The 19,503-nt window shown below is 44.9% G+C and overlaps 1 protein-coding gene across 8 annotated transcripts in view; it reads right to left on the reverse strand.

Annotated features, from left to right (window-relative positions):
* Nucleotides 1-11,225: 11,225 nt before the first annotated feature.
* LOC142581972 (uncharacterized) overlaps nucleotides 11,226-19,503 on the reverse strand; it is a 570,107-nt gene continuing 561,829 nt past the window's right edge. For 5 of the 8 annotated variants that reach the window (XM_075691408.1, XM_075691407.1, XM_075691409.1 and 2 more), the window contains 2 exons: nucleotides 17,749-17,974; nucleotides 11,226-11,327 (listed from right to left, as the gene is read on the reverse strand). In XM_075691408.1, coding sequence (XP_075547523.1) covers nucleotides 11,231-11,327; nucleotides 17,749-17,974 — 323 coding nt within the window. In that variant the 3' untranslated portion in view covers nucleotides 11,226-11,230. Of the gene's footprint in view, nucleotides 11,328-17,748; nucleotides 17,975-19,503 lie in introns of those variants that run through there. The other 3 variants (XM_075691413.1, XM_075691412.1, XM_075691414.1) reach the window with 2 other exon arrangements.

Here is a 19,503-nt window from a genome sequence, read left to right on the forward strand (position 1 = left end):
ACGATATTTCCCTGGGCTATAGCCTTACCGTTTTTTCGATTTTTCTAGAAAATTTATTTGTGCCTATTCGTTCACTTATTGTGTAAGTGTGGGCCCGCGCATGCACGGGGAGTGATTTAAGCGAAGATCTAGCACTTTTGAGGCAATTTATTTTACGCGTCTGAGATGATATTTCCCTGGGCTATAGCCTTACCGTTTTTTCGATTTTTCTAGAAAATTCATTTTTGCCTATTCGTTCATTTATTGTGTAAATGTGGGCCCGCGCATGCAAGGGGATTGATTTAAGCGAAGATCTAGCACTTTTGAGGCAACTTATTTTATGCGGCCGAGACGATATTTCCCTGGGCTATAGCCTTACCGTTTTTTCGATTTTTCTAGAAAATTCATTTGTGCCTATTCGTTCATTTATTGTGTAAATCTGGGTCCAAGCATGCACGGGGAGTGATTTAAGCGAAGATCTAGCACTATTGAGGCAACTTATTTTACGCGGCCGAGATGATATTTCCCTGGGCTATAGCCTTACCGTTTTTTCGATTTTTCTAGAAAATTCATTTGTGCCTATTCGTTCATTTATTGTGTAAATCTAGGTCCGCGCATGCATGGGGAGTGATTTAAGCGAAGATCTAGCACTTTTGAGGCAATTTATTTTACGCGTCTGAGAGGATATTTTCCTGGGCTATAGCCTTACCGTTTTTTCGATTTTTCTAGAAAATTCATTTGTGCCTATTTGTTCATTTATTGTGTAAATGTGGGCCCGCGCATGCACGGGGAGTGATTTAAGCGAAGATCTAGCACTTTTGAGGCAACTTATTTTAAGCGGCCGAGATGATATTTCCCTGGACTATAGCCTTGCCGTTTTTTCGATTTTTCTAGAAAATTCATTTGTGCCTATTCGTTCATTTATTGTGTAAATGTAGGCCCGCGCATGCATGGGGAGTGATTTAAGCGAAGATCTAGCACTTTTGAGGCAATTTATTTTAAGCGTTTGAGATGATATTTCCCTGGGCTATAGCCTTACCGTTTTTTCGATTTTTCTAGAAAATTCATTTGTGCCTATTCGTTCATTTATTGTGTAAATATGGGTCCGCGCATGCATGGGGAGTGATTTAAGCGAAGATCTAGCACTTTTGAGGCAACTCCTTTTACGCGGCCGAGACGATATTTCCCTGGGCTATAGCCTTACCGTTTTTTCGATTTTTCTAGAAAATTTATTTGTGCCTATTCGTTCACTTATTGTGTAAGTGTGGGCCCGCGCATGCACGGGGAGTGATTTAAGCGAAGATCTAGCACTTTTGAGGCAATTTATTTTACGCGTCTGAGATGATATTTCCCTGGGCTATAGCCTTACCGTTTTTTCGATTTTTCTAGAAAATTCATTTTTGCCTATTCGTTCATTTATTGTGTAAATGTGGGCCCGCGCATGCAAGGGGATTGATTTAAGCGAAGATCTAGCACTTTTGAGGCAACTTATTTTATGCGGCCGAGACGATATTTCCCTGGGCTATAGCCTTACCGTTTTTTCGATTTTTCTAGAAAATTCATTTGTGCCTATTCGTTCATTTATTGTGTAAATCTGGGTCCAAGCATGCACGGGGAGTGATTTAAGCGAAGATCCAGCACTATTGAGGCAACTTATTTTACGCGGCCGAGATGATATTTCCCTGGGCTATAGCCTTACCGTTTTTTCGATTTTTCTAGAAAATTCATTTTTGCCTATTTGTTCATTTATTGTGTAAATCTGGGTCCAAGCATGCACGGGGAGTGATTTAAGCGAAGATCTAGCACTATTGAGGCAATTTATTTTACGCGTCTGAGATGATATTTCCCTGGGCTTAGCCTTACCGTTTTTTCGATTTTTCTAGAAAATTCATTTTTGCCTATTCGTTCATTTATTGAGTAAATGTGGGCCCGCGCATGCACGGGCATTGATTTAAGCGAAGATCTAGCACTTTTGAGGCAACTTATTTTATGCGGCCGAGACGATATTTCCCTGGGCTATAGCCTTACCGTTTTTTCGATTTTTCTAGAAAATTCATTTGTGCCTATTCGTTCATTTATTGTGTAAATCTGGGTCCAAGCATGCACGGGGAGTGATTTAAGCGAAGATCTAGCACTATTGAGGCAACTTATTTTACGCGGCCGAGATGATATTTCCCTGTATAGCCTTACCTTTTGAGGCAATTTATTTTAAGCGTCTGAGATGATATTTCCCTGGGCTATAGCCTTATCGTTTTTTCGATTTTTCTAGAAAATTCATTTGTGCCTATTCGTTCATTTATTTTGTAAATATGGGTCCGCGCATGCATGGGGAGTGATTTAAGCGAAGATCTAGCACTTTTGAGGCAACTCATTTTACGCGGCCGAGACGATATTTCCCTGGGCTATAGCCTTACCGTTTTTTCGATTTTTCTAGAAAATTTATTTGTGCCTATTCGTTCACTTATTGTGTAAGTGTGGGACCGCGCATGCACGGGGAGTGATTTAAGCGAAGATCTAGCACTTTTGAGGCAATTTATTTTACGCGTCTGAGATGATATTTCCCTGGGCTATAGCCTTACCGTTTTTTCGATTTTTCTACAAAATTCATTTTTGCCTATTCGTTCATTTATTGTGTAAATGTGGGCCCGCGCATGCAAGGGGATTGATTTAAGCGAAGATCTAGCACTTTTGAGGCAACTTATTTTATGCGGCCGAGACGATATTTCCCTGGGCTATAGCCTTACCGTTTTTTCGATTTTTCTAGAAAATTCATTTGTGCCTATTCGTTCATTTATTGTGTAAATCTGGGTCCAAGCATGCACGGGGAGTGATTTAAGCGAAGATCTAGCACTATTGAGGCAACTTATTTTACGCGGCCGAGATGATATTTCCCTGGGCTATAGCCTTACCGTTTTTTCGATTTTTCTAGAAAATTCATTTGTGCCTATTCGTTCATTTATTGTGTAAATGTGGGCCCGCGCATGCACGGGGAGTGATTTAAGCGAAGATCTAGCGCTTTTGAGGCAATTTATTTTACGCGGCCGAGATGATATTTCCCTGGACTATAGACTTACCGTTTTTTCGATTTTTCTAGAAAATTCATTTGTGCCTATTCGTTCATTTATTGTGTAAATCTGGGTCCGCGCATGCATGGGGAGTGATTTAAGCGAAGATCTAGCACTTTTGAGGCAATTTATTTTACGCGTCTGAGATGATATTTCCCTGGGCTATAGCCTTACCGTTTTTTCGATTTTTCTAGAAAATTCATTTGTGCCCATTCGTTCATTTATTGTGTAAATGTGGGTCATCGCGTGCACGGGGAGTGATTTAAGCGAAGACCTAGCACTTTTGAGGGAACTTATTTTACGCGTCTGAGATTATATTTCCCTGGTATAGCCTTACCGTTTTTTCGATTTTTCTAGAAAATTCATTTGTGCCTATTCGTTCATTTATTGTGTGAATCTGGGTCCGCGCATGCATGGGGAGTGATTTAAGCGAAGATCTAGCACTTTTGAGGCAACTTATTCTACACGGCCGAGATGATATTTCCCTGGGCTATAGCGTTACCGTTTTTTCGATTTTTCTAGAAAATTTATTTCTGCCTATTCGTTCATTTATTGTGTAAATCTGGGTCCGCGCATGCACGGGGAGTGATTTAAGCGAAGATCTAGCACTTTTGAGGCAACTTATTTTACGCGGCCGAGATGATATTTCCCTGGGCTATAGCCTTACCGTTTTTTCGATTTTTCTAGAAAATTCATTTGTGCCTATTCGTTCATTTATTGTGTGAATCTGGGTCCGCGCATGCACAGGGAGTGATTTAAGCGAAGATCTAGCACTTTTGAGGCAACTTATTTTACGCGGCCGAGATGATATTTCCCTGGGCTATTGCCTTACCGTTTTTTCGATTTTTCTAGAAAATTCATTTGTGCCTATTAGTTCATTTATTGTGTAAATCTGGGTCCGCGCATGCACGGGGAGTAATTTAAGCGAAAATCTAGCAATTTTGAGGGAACTTATTTTACGCGTCTGAGATGATATTTCCCTGGGCTATAAGCCTTACCGTTTTTTCGATTTTTCTAGAAAATTCATTTGTGCCGATTCGTTCATTTATTGTGTGAATCTGGGTCCGCGCATGCATGGGGAGTGATTTAAGCGAAGATCTTGCACTTTTGAGGGAACTTATTTTACGCGTCTGAGACGATATTTTCCTGGGCTATAGCCTTACCGTCTTTTCCATTGTTCTAGAAAATTCATTTGTGCCTATTCGTTCATTTATTGTGTAAATGTGGGTCCTCGCGTGCACGGGGAGTGATTTAAGTGAAGAGCTAGCACTTTTAAGGCAACTTATTTTACGCGTCTGTGATTATATTTCCCTGGGCAGCCTTACCGTTTTTTCGATTTTTCTAGAAAATTCATTTGTGCCGATTCGTTCATTTATTGTGTGAATCTGGGTCCGCGCATGCATGGGGAGTGATTTAAGCGAAGATCTTGCACTTTTGAGGGAACTTATTTTACGCGTCTGAGACGATATTTTCCTGGGCTATAGCCTTACCGTCTTTTCCATTGTTCTAGAAAATTCATTTGTGCCTATTCGTTCAATTATTGTGTAAATGTGGGTCCTCGCGTGCACGGGGAGTGATTTAAGTGAAGAGCTAGCACTTTTAAGGCAACTTATTTTACGCGTCTGTGATTATATTTCCCTGGGCAGCCTTACCGTTTTTTCGATTTTTCTAGAAAATTCATTTGTGCCTATTCGTTCATTTATTGTGTAAATCTGGGTCCGCGCATGCACGGGGAGTGATTTAACCGAAGATCTAGCACTTTTGAGGGAACTTATTTTACGCGTCTGAGATGATATTTCCCTGGGCTATTGCCTTACCGTTTTTTCGATTTTTCTAGAAAATTCATTTGTGCCTATTCGTTCATTTATTGTGTGAATCTGGGTCCGCGCATGCATGGGGAGTGATTTAAGCGAAGAGCTAGCACTTTTAAGGCAACTTATTTTACGCGTCTGTGATTATATTTCCCTGGGCAGCCTTACCGTTTTTTCGATTTTTCTAGAAAATTCATTTGTGCCTATTCATTCATTTATTGTGTAAATCTGGGTCCGCGCATGCACGGGGAGTGATTTAAGCGAAGATCTAGTACTATTGAGGGAACTTATTTTACGCGTCTGAGATGATATTTCCCTGGGCTATAGTCTTACCGTTTTTTCGATTTTTCTAAAAAATTCATTTGTGCCTATTCGTTCATTTATTGTGTAAATGTGGGTCCTCGCGTGCACGGGGAGTGATTTAAGCGATGACCTAGCACTTTTGAGACAACTTATTTTACGCGTCTGGGATGATATTTCCCTGGGCTATCGCCTTACCGTTTTTTCGATTTTTCTAGAAAATTCATTCGTGCCTATTCATTCATTTATTGTGTAAATCTGGGTCCGCGCATGCACGGGGAGTGATTTAAGCGAAGATCTAGTACTTTTGAGGGAACTTATTTTACGCGGCCGAGATCATATTTCCCTGGGCTATAGCCTTACTGTTATTTCGATTTTTCGAGAAAATTCATTTGTGCCTGTTCGTTCATTTATTGTGTGAATGTGGGTCCTCGCTTGCAGGGGGAGTGATTTAAGGGAAGATCTAGCACTTTTGAGGGAACTTATTTTACGCGTCTGAGATGATATTTCCCTGGGTTATAGCCTTACCGTTTTTTAGATTTTTCTAGAAAATTCATTTGTGCCTATTTGTTCATTTATTGTGTAAATCTGGGTCCGCGCGTGCACGGGGAGTGATTTAAGCGAAGATCTAGCACTTTTGAGGGAACTTATTTTACGCGGCTGAGATGATATTTCCCTGGGCTATAGGCTTACTGTTTTTTCGATTTTTCGAGAGAATTCATTTGTGCCTATTTGTTCATTTATTGTGTAAATCTGGGTCCGCGCATGCACGGGGAGTGATTTAAGGGAACATCTAGCTCTTTTGAGGGAACTTATTTTACGCGGCCGAGATGACATTTCCCTGGGCTATAGCCTTACCGTTTTTTCGATTTTTCTAGAAAATTCATTTGTGCCTATTCGTTCATTTATTGTGTAAATCTGGGTCCGCGCATGCACGGGGAGTAATTTAAGCGAAAATCTAGCAATGTTGAGGGAACTTATTTTACGCGTCTGAGATGATATTTCCCTGGGCTATAGCCTTACTGTTTTTTCGATTTTTCAAGAAAATTCATTTGTGCCTGTTTGTTCATTTATTGTGTGAATGTGGGTCCTCGCTTGCAGGGGGAGTGATTTAAGGGAAGATCTAGCACTTTTGAGGGAACCTTTTTTACGCGGCTGAGATGATATTTCCCTGGGCTATAGGCTTACTGTTTTTTCGATTTTTCGAGAGAATTCATTTGTGCCTATTCGTTGATTTATTGTGTAAATGTGGGTCCTCGCGTGCCCGGGGAGTGATTTAAGCGAAGATCTAGCACTTTTGAGGGAACTTATTTTACGCGGCTGAGATGATATTTCCCTGGGCTATAGCCTTAATGTTTTTTCGATTTTTCGAGAAAATTCATTTGTGGCGATTTGTTCATTTATTGTGTAAATGTGGGTGCTCGCGTGCACGGGGAGTGATTTAAGCGAAGATCTAGCACTATTGAGGGAACTTATTTTGCGCGGCTGAGATGATATTTCCCTGGGCCTTACTGTGTTTTCGATTTTTCTAGAAAATTCATTTGTGCCTATTCGTTCATTTAGTTTGTCAACTGCGTGTACACCCGTTGAATAAATGTGTCAGTCATCGTCAGGACGTCGTCTAAATGCGAGTTACGCATCCATTCAAGCGTTCGGAGAAAAATGGTGGTACCTGACTGGGCCAGCAATTCCATGGCCTATACGCTTGCCGTTTTTTCATGTGTTCACGCGCTCCAAACTGCGTGTACCCGTTTAATAAATGTGTCAGTCATCGTCAGGACGTTGTACAAGAGCAACTTGTGCATCTATTCAACCGTTCAGAGAAATGCGGTAATACCTGACTGGGGCCAGCAATTTAATGGGCTATAGTCTTACCATTTTTCCATTTTTTTCGCGTACTCCAAACTGCGTGTATCCGGCGAATAAGTGTGTCAGTCATCGCCAGGACGTTGTAGAAAAGCGAGTTATGCGTCGATTCAGCTGTTTAGAAAAAAGTGGTGATACATAACTGGGCCAGAAATTTCATGGGCTTGCCGGTTTGAGGCACACAGTATCCTGGCTATATATACCGGCAGCGTTGCTTCGTGTGTGTCGCGTGTATGTTGGATGTCTTTCAGAGTTCTGCATTGGTGTTTTTCAAACGTTTATGTATGTCATAATTTATGTGCTTTCATTGACTCGTTTCGTCGACTTTGACGCTGTCTTGTGTGTATTTCGGATTTTGAACAGTAGCCTCTGCATATCTTCGCGCGAACTAACACAATACCTTTTTTGGGCTCCCGTTGCACCTCGAGTAAGCTCCGTCCAGTGCGAAGTAAAAAAAAAATGAAGACAGAAAAGCAACTCCCATGGTTCCACGCGAAAATTCCGGTCGCACGGAGTAAAAATTCTACTCCGATCATACGGAGCATAATAAACTCCCAACCGGGAAGTCGCTAGAGGACAAGCAATATACTCCCACATGGGAGTTATTTCCGTTTACAATGTAGGCTTCTGCTGTCCGCGATTGCGCTTGCCTTCTCTTGGTGTCTGTTCTGTAAGCCTAATTGTCCACCGGTTATCTAACAAGCGCATGACATGACTTGCCCAACGCCATTTATATTGGAGGTAGTGCCCGATTGCTGCCCGAGGGAGGCCTGTCCTGTTCTGGTGAGGGAATGTCTGTTGTTGAAGCTTGGTTGGCCTTCCTAAATTCGTTGTACCTGGAGTGGTATCGCCCTCCTCGTTGTCGGCCTCTCTTTCCGGTATCAGGCGCCACTCCCAGCGTGGAGATGTCATGCACTGTAGGCTTACCATTTTCGCAATCTTTGGGGGGCACGCCAAACGGTGCGTATCCTTTGATTCATTCGTATACATCTGCGTCAGCACGCGGATGCTGAGTGATTTATGGATGAATTCAAAGCTTTCGGTAAAAGCGATATTACCTGACAGGGCCTGACATTATATGGGCCATATATGCTCGGCGTTTTTACAATTTATTCCGGGCACACGAAATTGTGCCTATCCGTTGATTCATTGCGTAAATCGTCGTCGGGCCGGGCTTGCGGAGTTAATCTAGGGTTCGTTACAGCGCAATACAAGACACGATCAAATGCAAGATATAAAACAAGGACACCACGCTGAATATCAACAATATATTTATCGACGATGTGTCTAACATATGCAGCTGCCAGTTCATAACCATGACATGCACGAGACAGAGATGCCTCGAGATAAGTGTGACCAACTGACGCATAACCAAAATTGACGCAGTAACACAGTTTCTTGTCATGAAGAGCGATAGACGGTTCGCTGATACATGTCCTGTCCCGAATCTTTATTAAAGTTAACTTTTTGGGTTTTACTTGCCATAACCATTTTCTGATTTTGAGGCACGACGTAGGGGAGGAATCAGGAAATTTCGACCACCAGAAGTTCTTTAACGTGCCCTAATGCGTGTATAAACACCCGTGTATATACACGGGTGTTTTCGCCCCCATTGAAATGCGGCCGCCGTGGCCGGGATTCGAAACCGCGACCTCGTGCTCAGCGGCCCGACACCATAGCCACTCAGCAACCACGGCAGGTCCCTAGTCTTTGCATTGTAATCCTGACCGATTTCTCTTCTCAAATGGCTCGCGTGTTTATAAATCGCATTATCTTTCATTTTAAATAGGGACGACTATGTCATTTATAAACACGCGAGCCAATTGACAAGAGAAATGGCTGAGGCTTACAACATAATGATTAGGGACAAGGCATGTATCAGCGAACCGCCTATCGCTCTTCGTGACAAGGAACTGCGTTCGTTACCTATGTCAATTTTGATTATACGTCAGTTGGTCCCAGTGGCCTTGATGTATCTCGTGCATGTCATGGTTATCAACTGGCAACTATATATTTGTTAGACATGTCTTCAGTTAAACTATCAGTTGAGAATCAGCGCCGTGTCGTCGTTTTATACATTCGTTTTGTCCGTGTCTTGTGTTGCGCTGTAACGAACCTTACAATGAATCCTCCAATTCGCCCAACTTGCCGTCTTGAAGTGGAGTGAATCAGGCATCCATTCCGCACTTTCGAAAAAAAGTGATGTTACCTGATTGAGCGAACAATTTCATAGGCTGTATATAGGCTTACCGTTTTTCCAGTTTTTTTCGGGCGTGCCAGACTACGCGTATCCGTCGATTCATTGCGTATATCGGCGTCAGCACGTGCCTGCGGAACGATTTATGCATCGATTCAGGGCTTTCAATAAAAGTGATGTTACCTGACTGGGCCAGCAATTTCGCGGTCTATAAGCATACAGTTTTTCTTTTCTTTCGGGGGAGGGGGGGGGGCGGAGCAGGCCAATGTGCGCGTATCCGTTCATTCATTGCGTTAATAATCGTCAGGAGATGCTTGCCGATTGAATTATGCATCGATTGAGCTATCTTGAGAAAAGTAATATTACCTGACATGATCAACAATTTCATGGGCTATACAGGCTTACCGTTTTTCCAATGCCTTGGGGCACGCCAAAGTGTGCGCATCCATCCAATCAGTCTGTAATTCGTCGTCAGGACGTGCTTGCGGAGTGAAGCATGCATTGATTTAGCGCTTTCGAGAAAGGTGATATCACCTTATTTGGCCAACAATTTCATGCATGGCTTACCGTTTCTCTGATGTTTCCGTGCACGCGAAACTGCGCGTGTCCGTTGATTAATAATAATAATAATAATATTTGGGCTTTTACGTGCCAAAACCACTTTCTGATTATGAGGCACGCCGTAGTGGAGGACTCCGGAAATTTTGACCACCTGGGGTTCTTTAACGTGCACCTAAATCTAAGCACACGGGTGTTTTCGCATTTCGCCCCCATCGCAATGCGGCCGCCGTGGCCGGGATTCGATCCCGCGACCTCATGCTCAGCAGCCCAACACTATCCGTTGATTCGCTGCGTAAATTGGCGTCAGGACGTGACTGCAGAGTGATTTATACAATAGATCGATTCGGCGCTTCTGACAAATGATGTTACCTGACTGGATAAGCTTAACGTTCTTTTTTTTGAAATTTTTTTCGGCCAAGCCTAACTGCGCGTATCCGTTGCTTCGTTGCGTAAATCGGCGTCAGGGCGTGCCTGCAGTGATTTAAGCGCCGATTCTCTGCTTTTAAGAAAATTAATTTTACCTGACTCGGCCTAAAATTTCATAGTCTATAGGATTACCGTTTTTCCAATTTTCTCGGGTAAGGAAAGCTGCGCGCATTCCTTTATTCAGTGCCTTAATCGTCGTCAGAAAATGCCTGCGGAGTGATGCACGCATCGATCCACCGCTTTCGAGAAAAGTGATATTACCTAGCGGGGCCAACAGTTTCATGAGTTATCCATCAGGCTTACCGTTTTACAATTTTTGGGACAAGCGAAAGTACCCGTACCCGCTTTACGTCGCGTGCATCAGCATGTGTTTGGGGAACTACGTTTGCTCCGAACGAACGCTTTCCTATAAGTGATTAGTCCTGGCTGTGTCACCATTCGAATTGGCTGGTAACAGTCAGGTAAGAGGCAGGTATAACACTTCCACTCCTAGGCTTACCCTTTTCTATTTGTTCCGGCAATCCAATCGACGTGTATACGTTCATTGATCGCATAAGTTGGCGTTAGCAGGTTCATGGGGAACGATGTATGTGCCGAACCAGCGGTTTCGGAAAGAGTGATTGGACCTGGCTGAGCCAACATTCTAACGGGCTGTAGGCTTACCTTTTTCCATTTGTTCCGGCAATCCAATGGGCGCGTATATGTTTATTGATCGCATAAGTTGACGTTAGCAGGTTCATGGGGAACGATGTATGTGCCGAACCAGCGGTTTCGGAAAGAGTGATTGGACCTGGCTTGGCCAACATTCTAATGGGCTGTAGGCTTACCTTTTTTTTCCATTTCTGCCTCAAATCCAATTTGCGTGCACCTGTTATTGATCGTGTATGTCGGCCTCAGCAGGTGAATTGGGAACTATGTCTACGCCGAACCAGAGTTTTCAGAAAAGTGAGTATGATCTGCTGTGAGTATGGCCCGTCGACCAGAGAGCGGCCTTAGCGCGAGTAATAAATAGATCATGAATTTCTTTACCAAGAGACTTTTCTGCAGGTCATTTTAATAAACATTTGACACCATACATACTCCCAGCTTTGATGTTCTTCAACTCGGCAGATGGTGCAATGCCTGCAGCATAGAAAAGGAAAACAAAATCACAACTCGTTGACATTTGCCAACGTTAGAGAAATTGCGCGTTTTCAACCCTTGTAATTGCTTTCGTTTTGCACGCTGTATATATGGCTGTTCAGAAATTCTCAAGCTCGAAGCCTTACATTGTTAAACAGTGTCGACAAGATGCTCACAGTTCATGTGCAGACCTAAGTCTATAGCGAAGCAGCTATCAACTGGCATGCATTGTATATGTGTGAAGCGATTACAAAATGAAAAATTGTTGGGTCTTACATGCCAAAACCACGATCCGATTATGACACACGCCGCAGTGGGGACTCTACAAATTTGGACCAACTGGGGTTCTTTAACGCGAATCTGAGTACATGGGTGTTTTCGCATTGCGCCCCCATCAAAATGCTGCCGCCGCGGGCGGGATTCGATCCCGCGACCTAGTGCTTAGCAGGCTAACACCATAGCCATTAACCACTGCGGGTTGATCACAAAATGAAAGATAACAAAGAAAGTACTGTTGGCCTGGTAATCAGATCACAGGTAGTTGTGTAGTGCAGGCAACAAATATTGAGAGAACGCAGTTAATTGCTATTGTGCTCTTAAATGAAACTGCCAGAAGGCCATACGCAGCGCGTGGGCTATATATATACATGTGTAGTATGTCTGAATCCTAACAATTGGCAAAATACTTGGTTCGCACGAGCAAGTCGTTGAGTAATATGCTTCGAATACCTCGTGAACAAATGGTTGGCTTTCAAGTTCCAAAACTTGTTGCTACTATCGATCGAAGATAACACGAATCGGATAAAAGGTCTAAGAACTGTACAAAAGCGCAGAGTCACTGTACATATTTCGCGATTGAGCAGTTCTGATGCTGAATCCACATTCCGGTGTTTTGCACAATTATACTTCTTTTTCACGAGCTTTCATTCTACGTTACAGTGAACACGTACACTCACTTGAGATGTCGAAGTAATGTTTTGGTCTGCCAATAAAATGTGTATCTGTCCCCGTAGTGTTATACATCTCAGCTTAGACATGTGCAAACGGACATTTTCTTTTAATGCAATGGCATGCACAGGATTTCGTTACTGATGACGTAAAACGGCTGTCAACTTTTTGAGACCCACTAGCTGTCCACTTATACTACCGCTACCGGAGCGCTGCTGAACGACTCTGGTCTCTATAGAATTATGCAATTAAACAACAAATGCTAGAAAATTATTCTCAGTGCAAAAAGTGTATACGCCGTCAAACGCATCATTCCTTTCACAAACATAATAGTTTTCGATAGAAGCATTTGGCTATTCACTTACACTGACAAGCATCGCCGACGGTTTCTGCGCAACTATTTTCTTCACAGCAGAGATGATTTCCACACCTTTCACCGCTACGCGGGAGGGGGGACATAGACATGAAAATGTGGCAGCAGCAGTGTGAGTTGCAAAATATAATCTCCAGGTTTTCCGAGCACATCGCCTCGAAATCACGCTTTGACAGGGCCAGGAACACGAAGCAACATTATTGTGAAATGTTATCTGAAAAGCGTCGTGCTGTATTCGTTAGTACTTACGCGATGATGGGTCCTGCTGTCGTGCGAACAAACTAGTGGATTAAACAACGAATGAGAGGCGAAAATATTGGATGGGCGATGTTTGATCCGTTCTCAGAGCCTAAACAATTCGAATGCAACGCTTGGGACCCTCGCAGACCGCTACCACCAACACATTATCTCAAAGGCTACTCAGAATATCACGAATAAATCAACGGCAACAAATATAGCGCCAAGTATCCAATACCTCATGCTTTATATGGAGTTTTGCGATGTTTCGGCGGGAATACTCGAGCTGTGTTAACTTGTATCATTACGATCAGGGCGTGTAATGCTCATGAACAATGGACACTTCTTTCTTCGACGCTTCGAATAACGCAGTGCTGAAAATTGCAGAACAGTTGTGCATAAGGTCTAGTCGTGGACATAATCCTGAAACGTCCCGGCGATCGCAGTCGCCCGAACCCTGAGAATTACATTGCCACAAGACACCAGAGAAGCCTCATGCGTAATATCCTAGACAGCAAGCTTATGCCACCCAATATGGACACACGTTCCGGACATCATACGTGACGTAATATGGCTGACAAGAGAAAGCAAAACTTCACGGCTTGTTCAAAATGCGCATCTGTCACTGACGTAAGCACAGCGAGCCGGCACTTTCAGGCGATGTCGTGTGGTCTTACACTGTTCAACAATTCACTTTATTTTGTCGCTTCTGTAGACCTTGGAATTAAGGTCTTGCGCGTGTTCGTTGAAGTGTCGCCACCGTAGAACGCCACCTCTCGTTCTTGCGTCTCTTGCTTGGAGTTTGCATGAATAAGTCGTTACAGACGCGACACCTTGCCAGCGTACAGCGAGGGTTGGGAAAAGGGGGGGGGGGGGGGGGGTGGATTGGCGTTTAATGCCGGCGCAGTGGCCCGTCACGTCCGAAAGCGGGTGCAGCGCGCGCGTGCATGGGGCTTCGCGCGGGGACCCCGGGAACGCCCCCTCCACTGCCGCGGCCCGAGCCTTATGTCCCGCAGTCGTTAGTGTGCGGCTCTTCGCTCCTATATGATTACTCTGCTGCGTGTTTCTTTCCCTCTCCGGCGTCCTCTTTTTCTGTGATTCCTCGTGTGCGCGACGGCTGCTTGTACGCGCGGGCCTTAAACATAGAGCACTGGCCAACGATTCGCACACTCCCGACGTCCACGGTTCCACGACCTTGAAAAAGCCCGCGCTTATATACATGTTCGACGCTCGGCCGGCTTACCCAAGCTCCGGACGCACGCGCGTGAATGGTTCGTCGAAAATCCCGTGACCGGCTCGATACACTTTGCTTTCTCTCGGTCTCTACGTTTTTTCTTTTTGTATATACGACTTTCTTTTCTCGGTTCCGTGAAGCCCGTGTGCTATCATTATTGCCGTCGAAGATACGCGTGTTTGGGCGGTCATCGAGGAGCGGACTCCCCCCGCTCGCTTTCGTGTACAGCGAACGATCAGGAGAAGATGAGCGCCTTGGTCGACAGCATTGTGACGTTGCGCAACGGCCGGCAGGAAGGCCTCTCGAGCGTCACCCAGTGTGCCTTCACTCGGCAGGACTCAGAACGCATGTGAGCGTCCCCCGATTTCGAAATACGGAATATATATATATACACGCAGTGCTGCTCGATTGGAAGCCAGCATCCAAGAGCAAGTTTTGCGGCAACCCTGCAATAACTGCTCACAACGCAGACTATCGTCTTGTTTTGCAAGCCTCAGAGCAACCGCTTGCCCCGAATGCTATATGTGTATCTTCCTGTGTTCGTTAGCTCTGGTCACTTCATTTCAGTCAGTGCGTATAAACTAGTCCCAGAACACTGTTGCATTGCACAAATTACCGTTTGTTTGCATGTTCTCTGACGTCACCCTGCAGCTGAGGGATAAGCCACGGCGGCAGGCCTTTTCAACTGTTGCTGCGACCCAGATCATCCGCTAGTTAAGGTTTTAATTTTCATAACCAGATTCCTCATCTTCATCTATCAGTGATTCGTTGTTTACGTTGTTTACTGCAGGACAAGTACGTATTTATTACCCTCCGGTATGCGGCTGTCACTGCAAGAGTTGTCATCGTTAACTCGTGGTGATTTTGGCTAACATCCCGTTATTAGCCTATCTATACCACAGTATACTCAATGTGGCTTCAGTTCAACGCTACTTAATGAGACAGGCGATAAACGTGTGCAGTCCAAACGTTGATTCATTTGCGTTTTTTAAGTGTTTGTGAACGCAGGATAATCGCCTCCCACAGTATGTTATTTCGGAGAGCGCCGCCTAAGCAGCACCAACCGAACTCCCTGTTTATGACTAAAACCTCGAGGGTTAAGAAGCATGAGTCCAGTAATGCTGACCAATTGATCATTCGACAAAGGTTGTGATATTTTATTTTTATCGAAATGGTGATTGTATTAGCTAGTCTGCACGCAACTTGTAATCCACGAACAACATTTCTTTTTGTCTGAGCACTGTGGTTCCTCTGACGAAACACAGTCAATTCAATGACTGCGACCAGATGAAGCATCGAAGGCACTATTGGTCCTCCTACAGGACAATGGCCTGAACCAGAGGTTCTGGGTGCGTGTTACCGTGTGTGCATGTGCTTTTTACTTGTGCATGTTGTGTGGGAGCGTGTACCGTGTACGAATGTGCCATTTCACACATCGCTCTTATCATCTGGAGCAACGTGGTAGGTGTATCGTCAAACATCTCCAGCACCCATTAAAGAATCCTCTCCAGGTGAAGCAGACTATTGCATGGGACCTCATGTAAATTTAAGGAGAATAACAAATGCGCAAGTGTTCGCAGCGGAATAGCGTCCCACGCAATCTGCCTAATGAACTTGACTTCACAGGCGCAGGAACACGCTAAGAAATCCCGGCGCCCCGATATTCAAACATAATATGCGAACAAAAGCTACCAAATCACAGTGTGCAGACAACGCAAGTGAAACTCCGCGGTCACTATAGTCAAAATGTAATTAAGCGGTCAGAGATAAAGCTGAGAATTGCGACACAATACGCAGGCTGATGCGAGCATATATGTGTTATACGTCGACCTTAGCTATACGTAGGGAAGACCAGCGCCAGCTATATGAAGTTGTCATCCATCAGTAATAGTTTTCAATTTTTCTATACAATATTGCCATACTATACGATCCTTAATTTTCCATCACACAAGCACATGTGTGTGTGTTTGTGTTACGGTTTTAATTTTTATAACCCGATTCCTGATCTTCATCTATCAGTGATTCGCTGTTTACGTTGTTTACTACAGCACAAGTACGCATCTATTCCCCTGCAAGAGTTGTCATCGTGTGTGTGTGTGTGTGCGTGTGCGTGTGCGTGTGTGTGTGTGTGTGTGTGTGTGTGTGTGTGTGTGTGTGTGTGTGTGTGTGTGTGTGTGTGTGTGTGTGTGTGTGTGGTTATTCAAAAAAGAAAAAAAGACGAACGTTATGGCACATGTTTTTACTGACGTTTCGGCCGGAGGGCGGGCCTTCGTCACTCACGTGACACTCAAGACGAAGGCCGGTCCTCCGGTCGAGACGTCAGTGAAAACATATGCCATAACGTTCGTCTTTCTTTTTTTTTAATTTTATACCATCGGGTCTGGCGCTAAACCATATATATATATATATATATATATATATATATATATATATATATATATATATATATATATATATATATATATATATATATATATATATAGGCTCCAGCTTTAATTGTACGCCGAAATGTATCAGCTCGGTCTTTCCACAGCCCCGCGGTGGTGCAAGAAGCACCGGCAGCCACATATCACGCACTCGAAGTATCGTGTTTCAATCGCTGAGCACTATACGAATCAATGCGCTAATAAAGCGGCAGGTTTGGGCAAGTCTGCATTGCAGCATTCTAGAAGCCGTAATACAAACTGTACTGCCACTTTCAAAATGCCGTAACAAGCGACCTCAGAGCCGCAGCTTTGGCCCCTGACGGTTCTCTCGTTTTTCAAGTCTCTGCCAGTCGACACAAAGAACAAGTGATCATCACGGCGAATATCGGACGTCCTTCAAGTGAAGAAAGCCTTCCTATTTTTGTCTTCGCCTTCGTTCTGTTTGCTGTGTGAAAACGGAAGAAAAATGAAATAAAAAACAAAATATCGAGCTTTGCCTGCGTCATCTTGCCCCCCCACCCTTTGATTCCTGCTGTTGACTTTTCGCTATTTCATGCTTCCAACAAGTTGTCTGCCCCCCTCCCCTCTTTTGTTTGTGTGTGTTTTCTTTCTGTGTTTCCGCCCGTCCAAAACTACAATCCTGGTCTTCCGCTTTGCAGCATTAGTGCCCCCTTTCGGTCTCCCCACGAACAAATGGCGTGCTCTTTCCGGGGCCCCTACAGGCTGTTGCCGCCTCCTCCGACGGCGCGCTTCCTGGAATGGGAGGGGTGAAAACCGCAGCGGACCACGCGGGGGCTGGGTCCGGCACGAGAGAGGAAGCTCTTAACCCGTTCGCGCCGCCGTACTCTCGCCGCCCCCCCCCCCCTTTTTTTTTTGTCTGAGCGGTGCCGCCTTTGCTGCTGGAGCACTGGGCCATCGTCACTACTAGCTTCTTCGTTTTTCTTGCTTATTTTTTCTTTCTTTCTGCTGCTCGTTTCAGCGAAATGGTAGTGCTCGGCGTCTACTACTGTGCGAGCTTCCCTCTTTCTCTCAACGGCACTTCACTCTTTCTTTCCTTAGCGGTTCCCCCGGCAAAGTGTTGCTCTTTGCTCTTACCGAATGCTTTATACTTCACTCGCGGCCGTCTTGCCCCGCTTCTCGTTCGCTTCATACTTTTGATGATATTGTTATTGTTGTTCCCTTAGCCACTCGCGGCGCACTCACTCGTTCTTATTGTCGCTTTTCAGGGACGGCGAGCAGCGCCCATCTGCGCCGTGCTCGGTCACCTGACGGAGAAGGAAGCGGAGGCGATTCATCGAACCCGGGCGGACCTCCGCGCTGCGTTTGCCTTCGGAGCGCGCTGCAGGGAGCTCCGAAGGCACCGCGTTTCTCCGTGGCAGGGGGTTAAACGTTTTCACGCACCCCCGGCTGGTCAGTACTTTCTTGGACACTGCATTAAAGAGAAACAAGAAGGCGCGTTCCTCGCTCGCGCGGCTCCTGTTCCGCGTTCGAAATGAGAGAAAAAAAGAAAGGAAAAGAAAAAGCCAAGGGAGCACTCCATTGGGGAAGCGTCGAAGGTCATCTTAGGTCCACCCCCGCTTTCAAAAACGAGAAGCGAGCAATATGGAAGCGGTGGACAACGGTCGAAATGGCAATTACGCTCACTATGGGACTCTTGACGATGGCCTCTCCAGGGGGGCGACGTCCTCTTGACCCCTGACATGCTCGTTAGGTACTGCGCTGGCATCTTAATCTATGTCTCGCTTTTTCCAGAAAAGGCGTTTTGAGTCGGGGGAAAAAGAAAGAAAGAAAAAAAATGACAAAAAAGAAAAGAATGAGATGACCAACTCGCGAGTGAGGGTGAGGTGCTCCTTCCCCGCTCGCTATGCTTTCTGGGGCCTCGTGGACACTGCCCAGGCCGCGGCCAGTGTCTTGTAAACGTTTCAGAACGAGCCGGTAACGTCAGCTTGCCTTTCCTGTGATGCGCCCGTCGGGCCGAAGGCGGACGAGAAAGGTGAGTGCGATGTCGCGCATCTTCTTCCGCAAGTCAGAAGTGGTGCAATGAGCCGTTATGCGACTTCGATGCCCCGTGCGATCCCTTTATATGCGTCAAAGAAGCGCATTACCCATGCGGACGAATTACACGAGCATGAAAGTGCACGCAATCGGAGATAGGTAAACGTGGTGAATATATACGATTTTGCTATCGTGTTATTGCCAGCTAATGCCGTAAGTTGTCCTTTTAACAAACCGAGCGTTGATTTTGCGCCGTAGATACGGTCGTCTCAGTGTTTTCTTATATATTCACACGCTAACTAATCAAAGTGCTTCTACAATGTTGTACAGGGAAAATGAGAACTGGGTTACCTTACTTGGTATTGTTCTTCAATTGCGCGCGTTTCTAGAAGATCCTAGAAGGGTGGGTTCACATCCATCGTATCTTTGAACACAAATGAATGCAATGAAAGTCGCGCAGTTGACAATACCTTTACAGTTTCTAATACGACGGAACAACTGCGTAAACATTTCATTACAACTCCTGAAGCAATGGATTTACTTCAGCTTTAACGAGAGAATTACAGCTCTGTCAAGCAGACAAACATAAGGAAGAGTGGAAACTTATTTGTTTACAAAGGGGAGGAGAGAGGAAGCAAACAAGTTGTTTATACGCAAAGCCCGCCGCTTCATGCCGCCTTACGGTGGTGCTACCAAGCCAAATATTTATGCTCATTCAGTGTGTAAACCTGCAAATTTACGTAATTGTTCTGTCGTATTAGAAACTGTAAAGGTATCGTCAACTGCACGACTTTCACTACGGCCGCACGAGCATCGTGAAAACATTTCCGCATGCCGCGAAAATTCTGAAGACGATTGCGGGGACATCTATGGAGCGGTGGACGAATCTTCGTGATCCGCGGGGATTCCAGCGCTTACGTGCCGAACCTGACGCGACGACGCTGAGCAAGTCTGGCAACGTTC

Source organism: Dermacentor variabilis, chromosome 5, assembly GCF_050947875.1.
Source record: "Dermacentor variabilis isolate Ectoservices chromosome 5, ASM5094787v1, whole genome shotgun sequence".
Lineage (NCBI taxonomy): Eukaryota > Metazoa > Arthropoda > Arachnida > Ixodida > Ixodidae > Dermacentor > Dermacentor variabilis.